The sequence below is a fragment of the Balaenoptera physalus genome (genome assembly GCF_965194825.1).
Source record: "Balaenoptera physalus genome assembly, chromosome: 12".
Classification (NCBI taxonomy): Eukaryota; Metazoa; Chordata; class Mammalia; order Artiodactyla; family Balaenopteridae; genus Balaenoptera; species Balaenoptera physalus.
Window position 1 is genome coordinate 89,447,804 of NC_138897.1, and position 10,638 is coordinate 89,458,441.

A 10,638-nucleotide genomic window follows, 5' to 3' on the forward strand; every position below is an offset into this window, starting at 1 on the left:
GAAAGTTCACAGCCAGTGGGCAGTCGTGCCACACAGGCTCAGAAACAGTGGGCTGCTGGCAGTTAAACGCAGGTGGCAGTTGGGGTGGAGGTGCATTTGGACCGGGGAGAGGCGGGAGGAGGAAGGCGTGTGATGGGCTCGAAGCCCTTGACCCTTTGAGCTGAGGGGGCTTCTGTCTGTCTGTCCCTCAAATTCTCAGAGGATTTGCTGTGACTTTTTCTCTGGAGGGGGGTGGTCACAGCCTTCTTCCAAAGCCTAGGCCAGTGCTGGGTTGAATTGGGGCGGGGGCATGAGGTTTGCCAGGTGCGCTGCCAGGGGCTTCTGCTTTATAAACCAGGTGTTCGGGTTCAGGGAAGGTTTATCGCTCAGGCACTGTCTTTGAAGACCCCAGCTGTTGTGACTGCTTGTCACGTGGCATTTCTGAGTAGGTTTGGAGAAGGGGCAGGGCTGTGGCCTGCAGTGATGTAGAACCCACAGAACCTCCTTTGTATGGGCCAGTGACAGTGCCTTGCCCCTCTCAAGCCATCTGAAGAGGGGAAGCCCTATGCCAGCTGCTCAGAGGTGGCTCCTGGCACAGCCCTTGGAAAACTAAACTATCTGAGCAGCCTGTGCCACCAGGCAGCATTCCTTGCCTGCCGTCAGCTTTGTTTGCAAGGGCCCTTTAAGTCATTCAATGGAGAATTATTACACGAGCCCCCGCCCTGTGCCAAGTTCTGTGCTGGGTACTTAAGATGAGGATGCCGGAAGGGCCCTCCCCTCGAGAAGCTGCGGTCTAGTGGCAGGAGGTGTGGGGACACATTGCTCTACGGGGAGTGCATGAGTGCTGTCCTTGAGGTGTGAACAGCGCTCAGGGATCCTGAAGGGGTTGGCAGCAGCCTGGGAGAGGCCAGTGCCGGCTCGGAGGAGACGGTGTTTGAGCGTCACTCGGAAGGCTGAGCAGGTGGCCAGGGGCGGAGGGAGCTCCGTGAAGGGTGAGGACGGCGAGCACAGGGGCCTGGAGGCAGGAGGGGGCCCGCGGGTTCTAAGGCCAGTGGGGCATTTGTGTGCCTGGATTGTAAGTGCCTCAGGGGGACTGGTGGCAAAGGAGGTGGCCAAGACCAGGTTCAAGGGGGCTGGCTTTCGTTCGGTGGTCAGCAGATTTCTTTTTTCCTTCCCCCAACTTTACTGAGATAAAATTGACATATAACATTGTTTAAGTTTAAGATGTACAACATGATGATTTGATACACGTATGAGGCAAAATCAGCAGATTTTTAACTTTTAATTATGGAAAATTTTAATGATATTTGAAAGTAGACAGAATAGGATAGTGAACCCCGTGTACCATCGCTTCACTCCAGCAGTTACCAACCCACGGCCAGTCCTGATTCCTCCATACCCAACACCATTGCCCCCCTTACCCCATCCATATCACTTTGAAGAAATCCTAAAGTGCCTTGTGTATCCTGTCAAGCCTAGCCTGTGGCTTACATGGGTTAATCCAGAATTTTGAGGCCTGGAGTGATTGGGTGGCACTTTGTGATTTCATTCCATTTTCAGAGAAACCACTGAGTTTCCCCTCTTCATTTTACCTTTCAGTGGGAAGTTAGTGTCTCCGAAGTGGAAGAATTTCAAGGGCCTGAAGCTCCAGTGGAGAGACAAGATCCGGCTCAACAATGCCATCTGGCGGGCGTGGTACATGCAGTGTAAGTGCCGCGTGGCTGGGCCGGAGACCCTCCAGGTTCTGCCACCAGGAGGCCTTTGCACCTCGGGGCCCCGGAGCCTGCTCTTGTAACACTGTGTGTCAAACAGAAGTCTCTCTCGGGCCGTGTGCGGCCAAATCCGAGTGAACTGGACCCTTATCGCCATCAGCACTGGGGGCCCAGCCAAGCGTCTGCAGGAGGCGGAAGTGTAGGCCGATTGCTCCCAACCAGTGTGCTCAGTGTTGTCAAGGCAGAGGAGGAGGGACGGGTGTACAGCCGAGAGGTGGCATTTGGAGAGTCGGGGAACAGTTCCCGTTTTCAGCAGGTCTGGGACGATGCAGGCCCAGGCCGCGTCCTGTGTCCAGCTGGCTTGGGTACAGGTGGATCTGGTGACTTCTGCAGGAGATTGGCGTGCCCGGGGTCCCCTAGGCTTAGGCTGGTGTTTCTCTTGATCAGCCAGACTCCCTTTCTCGCCCACACATCACTGCCAGACTCTTTTCCTTGGACCTGGACCCCTTTATTTCCCTGAAATCTCGTTTTCCAAGGGAAGGAGAAGGAAAGAACCCTTAAGGGTCCCCCCTGAGGGGTGGGGTGTGAACAGAAGAGGCGGAGCTCCTGCGGGGGTCTCTGCCTCAGTGACGCTATCTCACCCTCTCCCCGCCCAGATTTGGAGAAGCGCAAGAACCCCGTGTGCCACTTTGTCACTCCACTGGACGGCTCCGTGGAAGTGGACGAGCACCGGCGGCCAGAGGTACTTGGCATGTGGTGGGCCCTCACTCGGGAGGAGGTGACTCACAAAGGTGGGACCGAGGGCTCTGGGTCCTGCAGAGGGAGGACGCAGGACAGGGTGCTGGGGCTGTGCTGTCCTGGCAGCTGTTTTGACCCTGAGAAGCGATGGCGATGCAGGGGGCAGGTGGCCTCTGACACCCCACAGAGGCTCCCGCCTTCTCAGACTGGGCTGACCTAGGGACTGAGGGGGGGTCCTCCAACCGGGACTTACCCTCTACTTTCTTTTAATGTCAGTATTTCTCTGGAAGTCAATGGGGAGGGAATCTTTTTTTTTTTTTTTTTTTAATTATTTATTTATTTATTTTTGGCTGTGTTGGGTCTTCGTTGCTGCGCGTGGGCTTTTCTCTAGTTGCGGCGAGCGGGGGCTACTCTTCATTGTGGCGCGTGGGCTTCTCACTGCAGTGGCTTCTCTTGTTGCGGAGCACAGGCTCTAGAGTGCAGGCTTCAGTAGTTGTGGCACACAGGCCCAGTGGTTGTGGTGCACGGGCTTAGTTGCTCCACGACATGTGGGATCTTCCCAGACCAGGGCTCGAACCCATGGCCCCTGAGTTGGCAGGCAGATTCTTAGCCACTGTGCCGCCAGGGATGTCCCACGGGGAGGGATCTTGACTCCTTACAAGGCAGACATCTTTAATTATTAAAGAATGACCTCGAGATCTTTATATACTGAGAGGGAAAGATGTTGAAGAAATAGTAAATGAATAAAAGCAAGTTGCACAACAGTATTTGAGTATCTTTAGGTTAATTTTTTAAAGCGTGTGTCTGTGTGATTGTACATGCATAGGAAATGTCTTGAAGGATATACAGAAATTGTTTCCTCGTGGGATTAGAGTGAGGAGGAGGGAAGACTCTTCTCTCACTTTTTACTCTTCTTCACCGTTTTAGTTTTGTCCAAGCATGTCTCACTGTTACCATGAAAAGGGGAAAACTTGGAAAGTAACCTAATGAAAGACAGTTCGGAGCCATAGGACATGATCTGGTGTTAGTATTAAGGAATATCACTTTTTTCGGTCTGGTAATAATATTGCATTATTCACTGTCAGAGACACACAGTGAAGTATTTTTGGGTGAAATTATGTGGGATTTATGATAGGATATCTGGGACTTGCTTTAATATTTTCCAGCCATTAAAAAAAAAAGGAATCTGAAAGTGAGGTGGGCTCTCGGAGGCCGTCGTGAACTCCTCGTCACCAGAGGTCCTCAAGGCTGCTGTGGAGGGGCTCCCTGCCCTGCGCAGTGGGGAGGCTGAACTGTATCTTAGAGGTCACTTTCCACCCGAACCTTCTGTGACTGGCCGTTTGTTTTCACCCTTTGGAAACGTGGCGGAGGCTAAGGGCATTTGAGAGCTAGCCCGGGTCTCTGGAGGTTCCTCCAGCGCCGGGAACTCTGTGCTTCTCCCCTGCCAGGCACTCTGTCTGACCCCTGCTCCGGTCCAGCCTCCAGGACCTGGGCCGCCGAAGCCCCTTGGGTTATCATGGGCCATGAAATGAAAGCTCCCCATCACTCAGAGGCCGGGTGTGGCCCAGCAGAGGCGGGACGCATTCTGTGGACGAAGCCGCCGGCAGGCAGCCTGCTTCTCAGAGCTGGATTGCCCGGGCCTGACTTCCGGAGCCAGACGCGTGTTTGTTGGCAGGGTGGCTCTTCCAGCGCCGCCGTGTCACTCTGCCCTGCGTCTCCCCACAGGCCATCACCACGGAAGGGAAGTACTGGAAGAGCCGCATTGAGATCGTGATCCGGGAGTACCACAAGTGGAGAACCTACTTCAAGAAAAGGGTATCTGGCTCGGGCTCCAAAGAGAGCACGTTCAGGAAGCCCCGTAGGGGAGAGAAGAAGTGAGCCCGGATTCAGAACACTGGCCCCCAAGGCTGTGGCCCGGAGCTGGCCGCCCCTCTCCTCGGCCCAGCATTCTAGCCCAGCCCAAGTGGTGGCCTGCTTTGGTCGTGTGACCTTTGCTCTCAGCGTCTCCAGCTGGGAGCCAGGGCTCTTTACTCCACACACGCTGGTTGGGAGTCTCCTCGGTGTCCAGCGCTGGCCTGGGGATGGCAGGGGCAGGATCCCTCGCCCCGCCCGCCTCCCAGAGGGAGAAGGCCTAGATGTTTCTGGAGGTTAGCCCCTTCCAGGAAGGAGAGGCCGAGGGCCTCGTCCCCTGCCTGGGCCCTGAGTGACCACCTCGGCCCTCTCTGTCCTTTCTCCGCAGCTCCAGCAGCACAAGGATGAGGACCTCTCCAGCCTGGCCCAGGTGTGTGAGCTTGGGGGCCATGGGGACCCTCATGGGACCTCCCCCTTTGACAAGAAACAGCAGTGACTTGGGTGGCCCAGCACTGCAGCAGAAGGTGGTGGGGGCGTGGACTCTCCCTGGGGCTAGAGGAGGGGCCGCCCCCCTTCTCACGTGAAGGATGTGAAGGAAACGAGCCAGTTCTCTGCTGGGGGGCTGGAGGGGGGTTCTCCCTGCAGTTCCCACCCCCTCGCCTCGTCTCTTAAGCGGGAGCCCTTGCTGCTCTGTGAAACGGTGCAGCGTATTTCCCTGATGGGGCGCGCTGGGAACTCCCGAGTCACTCCCGCCCCTTTGGTTTGTCCTTCCCCCCGTCGGTGGCAGGACGATGACCTGCTTTACTGGCACAAGCACGGGGATGGCTGGAAGACCCCCGTCCCCATGGAGGAGGACGCGCTGCTGAGCACAGACATGCTCATGTCGGAATTCAGCGACACCCTCTTCTCCACGCTCTCCTCGCACCCGCCCGTGGCCTGGCCCAACCCGCGCGAAATAGGTAACCTGCCCCTAGACTCTAGACTGGACACGTTGCCCTCTCCACCAGGCCCCCAGGGCGGGCTCTGCCTCGGGGCCATCCCTGAGCTGCTGTCGCTTGTCTAGGGTGAGCAGTGAGGAGGAGGGTTGACCAACCTCCTTGCTGTGTGAGGGCCCCGTCAGGCCCGTGGTGCCACCGCCAGGGAACAGTGGAGGTCTGGTCTGAACCAGTTCCGCATTTCTGATACTGTCCCTCAGCGGAGGACAGGGGCCTGGGGCGCGTGACAGGGCCCGTGACTCACTCTCAGGAAAATCATTCGCACTCCTGGGCTGGCCTCTCACCTGGCAGCGTGCAGCTGTCCAGTAACCCCTCAGGGGAGAGCCCGCAGGCTGAAATTAGAACCCGGGGTCTCTGCATAGCTGCTCACGGCTTCTGGGGAATGTCCCTTCCTGGATACTCAGTTTACCTTTCCTACGAAAACTCTCTTTCCTGCCCTCTGAGGGTGGACGATGCCCGTGGACTGACGAGAAATCCCAGCCAGTGGCCTGCGTTTCTCCTTGGAAGAATCTAGAATGCGAGCAGGGCCAGGAAGACCCATTCCAGGCCCTTAATGTGTCCCTACAGCACGGTCTGAGAAGGCAAAATGATTCCTCTGTCTCCTTTCTGATTCTTACAGCACATCTGGGAAATGCAGACATGATTCAACCGGGGCTGATTCCTTTGCAGCCCAACCTGGACTTTATGGACACTTTTGAGCCTTTCCAGGGTGAGGACTTGGGGCAGAGAAAGAGCATGGCTACCTGCATCTCCCTTTACCCAGGACAAAGTGGATGTTGCTTCCCTGTCATAGAGGCAACTGTTAGAATGGACCAGGGAGAGGACTTAGAATTTTTCCAGAACTTTTTTTTTTTTTTTGCTAGTAGCTGCAAGGCCTGGAAAGTGTTTCTGGGATGTTGTTCTGTCTCATCCTGCACGTCTCAGAGCCTCAGGCTTGGCTTTGACTGTAAGCAGTTCCCCCACTAGGCAGCAGAGTGCGCCGACGACAGCCACTTCCTCGCAGTCTCCCGCAGTTAGAACTGGTCCTTGAGCTCCTGCCACTGTAAGAGCGGGTGCCACCCAGGCCTGGGAGTGTTTCAGAGGCCACACTGGTTGCCAGCCTGTGCAGCTCCAATCAGAGGGCCTCTTTCTACAGAGTTACCTCGCGGTGGGGGGCGGGGAGATGCCCTCTAGCCATGGCATTCCTCTGGGTAAGGTGGGGTTCAGTGCCTGATTTGTTTGGATCTTAATGCAGTGAAGTGATGGGCACAGAGCTCACGAGCCCCTGATGTTGTCTTTCAGACCTCTTCTCTTCCAGCCGCTCCATTTTCGGCTCCATGCTGCCTGCACCTGCCTCAGGGCCCACACCGGATCACAACAGCCCACCTGCTGTAGGTAGAGGGAACTTGGGGGAAGGGGCACCGGACTGGTCATCAAACCTTTGCAGCCATAAGCAAAGTGCTAGGGGTGGCTAGATCCAGCGGTGAACTCACATATAATGTGTAAAGAAGTTATTCTAGCCCTCCTTGGAAGCATCCTTAGGTATCCGTGAGGTGGGAGACTCTGTCAGTAAGCGTATGCTCCCGCCTAAGGCCCAAATAAACTGTGTGCAGCGGGCTCTGTCTTGACCAGTTAAGACAGGGCCAGTGAGACAGCAAAGAAAAACGCAGATCGCTGAGAAGAGGAAGTTCCGTGTATTTCTTTTACTTTTTACTCAGCACGCAACACAAGTTGGTTACCAGCTGCTGGGACGGCTGAGCTGAGTGAGGCACGGCTCTCTGCCATTAAGAGACTCTCAGGCTGGTGCCCGTAGCCAGTTAGGCGCCCGTGACCTGACCCTCTCTCCTTCCATCTGGCTCTGTGAAGAGTTTCTCCTGTAGAGGCTGAGATCCGAACAGTTGATTCCTTGTAGCGTTTCCCTTTTAGGAAGAGGTGACCCCTCTAGAAGTTGACACGTGAAACTGTCCTGGGGGAGCCTCGTGAGCAGCTGTGATCCAGGCTGCCCCTGCTCTGTAACAGAAGGTGGCAGGGACTTCGGGGGGACCCCGCCGGACTCCAGAAACAAGATATCCCCAGGCCGAGAGCCAAGCGTGTGCAGACAGTCACTGTGTCTGAGCCCTGTGTTATCACTGAGTTCCTAGTGGAAACAAGACCCCTGCAGATGCCTGGGGAGACCCAGATCCATCCCCCGCAGACTAGCAGTCCCAGGGCCGGGAGACGTCGCCTCTGTCCCTTCTGCCCGGGGCATCGTCCCAGGCGCCGGGTACCGTGTCGGACCTTGTGGTGTGCAGCGCTGGAGAGTGACGGCGAGCAGTGTGGCTCTAGCGTGCGTTCCTCACGTCTTCTCTTCCTTTCTTAGGAGAGCATCCTGCCAACCACCACTCTGCCCACCGCAAGCCTCCCCGACGGCTTCATCGCGCCCCCTGCAGCCACGGCCCTGGACCCCACGCATGGGCAGGGCTGTGAACACACCTCCCAGCCGGGGGACCCCTTTCTCCAGCCCGCAGACTTAGGTCCCTCTGCACCACCACTGAGTGTCCCCCAGCCCTTCCTCCCCGTGTTCACCATGCCCTTGCTGTCGCCCAGCCCAGCCCCGGCACCTGCTTCCCCCGTCTTGCCATTAGGCCCTCCTCCCGCCACTGCCCTGAACGCCCCGACTCCCCCTGCCTTCCTGCAGCCACAGAAGTTTGCCGAAGTCAGCAAGTCGCCCCCTGTCATCACCCACACGGCCTCTGCCACCCTCACCCACGACGCCTCTGCCACCACCTTCAGCCAGAGCCAGGGCCTCATCATCACGACCCACTACCCCACCCCCTCCGTGTCCCCCTGTGGCCTGGCGCTGTCTCCGGTCACCCGGCCACCAACCGTCGGGCCTCCTCAACCCCGTTTAACTTTCGTGCACCCCAAGCCCGTATCCTTGCCTGGGGGGAGGCACAAGCAGCCCCCGAAAATAGTGCCTGCTCCCAAACCAGAGCCCATGTCCTTGGTATTGAAGAATGCTTGCCTCGCCCCAGGTGAGTCAGGTGGAGGGAAGCAAGTGGGATTCTCCCCCCGCCCTCATCCCCCGCCGCCGGGATGTTTCCCGTCCCCAGGCTTGCCAACTCATGGCGCACACATTGTGATGGGAAACAGAAGGGTTATGAAAGACTACATGCGTAGATCTAGTCTGTTTTTTCTATTCTGTGTTGTTCTTTTAGTTAGTCTCAACCCAGTTTGAAAAAAACATGGTCCTGGTCATCTCTTTCCCCGGTCTGTAATCTGTGCCCTCCAAGGAGAAGTTGCAAAAAAGTAGCTTTGTCTCCATGCCCTGCGGCAAGGCGGTGACATCTCAGTGGCAGCAGAGGGGTCGTGTGCTGCTCCTAGGGCCCCCCCGCCCCCCATGCAGCCCGGCCAGCCCTGGCGTCAGGAGCAGGCCCCCCGCTGGGCCGCCACCCTCACCTCCCCCTTGTTCTGGCAGCTGCCTTTTCAGGACAGCCCCAAGCAGTGATCATGACATCAGGCCCTCTGAAGAGAGAAGGGATGTTGGCTTCCACCGTGTCCCAGTCCAACATGGTCATCACGCCTGCTGCCATCGCCAGGGTGAGTGGCCCAGACAGGCCCTCAGCATCCTGTAAGCTTGGGTGGCCCTCACCCAGCATGACTGTGTTCGGGGGTGACCTCTCTCCCCTGTGTCCCCTCAGGCTCCTGGGGTCACAGAGTTCCACGGCGGCATCCTGGTGACAGACCTTGGCCACGGCACGGGCAGCCAGCCTGCTTCCCTCTCCCGGCTCTTCTCTCCCAGCACAGTGCCGGACTCCCTGGTAAAGGGCGAGCAGGTCCCGCCCCATGGGGGCATCGCCCAGGTCCCTGCCACGGGTGCCAGTGAGTCTGCTGTCTGGTTGGAACGGTTGGGACCGCGTGAGTGGAGTGACGGGCCCGCTCTGGACTGGGGAGGCTGCCGAGGGTGCCCGGGGTTGAGCCTGGGTTTCCAGGCCGAGTGATGAGAAGCTGCCAGTGGCCCAGGCTAGGGAAGCGCTCGGCAAAGGGCAGGATAAACCAGGGAAAGCAGCCGGCGCGTCGCAGCGCAGGCGGTGTGTATGCTCGCGGAGACGTCGCTCAGCCTCCTTCAGAAAGGCCTGGCTCGGATGGGGACTTCCCTGGGGGTCCGGTGGTTGAGACTCTGTGCTGCCAACGCAGCGGGTACGGGTTCATTCCCTGGTCAGGGAACTAAGATCCCACGTGCCACGCGAAGTGACCAAAATAGATTTTAAAAATTAAAAAATAAATTTAAAAAAACAAAGAAAGGCCTGGCTCTGAGCTGCCAGCTCCGATCCACAAAAGGGCTTGAGGGGGCCGCGTCGACAGTTTCCAGAAAGCACGAGCCTGCTGTTGCTGCAGCCACGGGAGCCCCCGGCCTTGTCCCCTCCCCCGCAGTGGGCCGGCACCGTGCCTCGGGAGCCCCCTTCCTTCCTCCCCAGCTTGGTCTTCCGTTGGTGAGGTGGCCGGGGTAGGACTGATACTGCCCAGGGACGTCTGAAGAGCTGAGAGGTCAGGGTAGATGATCTTCCCGAGGCTGTGCTGCTGCGGGCTGGGGGGAAGCCAGGTACCAGGTCGGAGGGAGGCCAAGGTGTCTTCCTGTCTCAGGCAAAACCGTGGCAGCTGCTCCCGGCACCCTGTGCAGAGGCACCTTCCCGAGGTGGAGGGCAGGACACGAGGGGGAAGGCTCTCTACTTAGAGGGGTCAGATAGGGACTTGTCCCAGGACAGATTTTGAAGAATAAGGACCCTCATCTGGGAAGATGGGGACGCAGACTAGCTATGAGTCAGGCCCTGGGATGCTGCATGGGGCTCGGGCTCAGGGAGACGGCGCCTTGGCCACCGAGCGGGGGTCCCTGCAGGTTAGAGCCTTGAGAGCAGGGTGGGGAGAGCAGCCGAGCGGAGGGGGCCGAGCCTGAGGCATCCGTTCTGTGAAGCGGGACCGACCGGGAGGGCCAAGGAGGGGCTTCCTGCGGGTGGCTCCGCAGCCTGGGCCACAGGTTTCTTCCACCGTGTTCTTTGAGGGTAAAATAGCCCTTTTGTTTTTTTAATTAAAAAATGTCGGGGGTGGGTACGATTGAAAAAGTGTGAGAAAACATACATGTAGAAATTAAAGAACAACAAAAAAAGGACAGGTAGCTGTGTGCTCACCACCCAGGGTGAGAACTGCAGCCTCGCAGGCGCGAGGGGCCCCTGGCGGCCCAGGAGGCAGGCCTCCTCGCAGCCCCCAGACCCGCGACTGCAGTGTCCCGCTGGCGTCCGTCAGGCCTAACGGAACCCACCTCCTGCCCCCGCCTGGTGGCAAGGATCCCTCCCGATTTTGCTGTGGGGCTGCCTTGGAGGCTCAGGGTGGGTGTCCCCGCGCAGCTG

At 57.9% G+C, this 10,638-nt stretch overlaps 1 protein-coding gene across 3 annotated transcripts in view; it reads left to right on the plus strand.

Moving 5' to 3' along the window:
• The window catches only part of MLXIP (MLX interacting protein), a 61,330-nt gene that overhangs the window by 42,317 nt on the left and 8,375 nt on the right, over window positions 1-10,638 (plus strand). Inside the window, exons 2-11 of one of the 3 annotated variants that reach the window (XM_082418054.1) lie at window positions 1,579-1,685; window positions 2,348-2,433; window positions 4,155-4,244; window positions 4,669-4,710; window positions 5,068-5,239; window positions 5,895-5,984; window positions 6,557-6,645; window positions 7,614-8,268; window positions 8,712-8,833; window positions 8,935-9,151. In XM_082418054.1, the coding sequence (XP_082274180.1) occupies window positions 1,579-1,685; window positions 2,348-2,433; window positions 4,155-4,244; window positions 4,669-4,710; window positions 5,068-5,239; window positions 5,895-5,984; window positions 6,557-6,645; window positions 7,614-8,268; window positions 8,712-8,833; window positions 8,935-9,151 (1,670 nt within the window). The remainder of the gene's footprint in view (window positions 1-1,578; window positions 1,686-2,347; window positions 2,434-4,154; window positions 4,245-4,668; window positions 4,711-5,067; window positions 5,240-5,894; window positions 5,985-6,556; window positions 6,646-7,613; window positions 8,269-8,711; window positions 8,834-8,934; window positions 9,152-10,638) is intronic. The other 2 variants (XM_082418055.1, XR_014251982.1) reach the window with 2 other exon arrangements.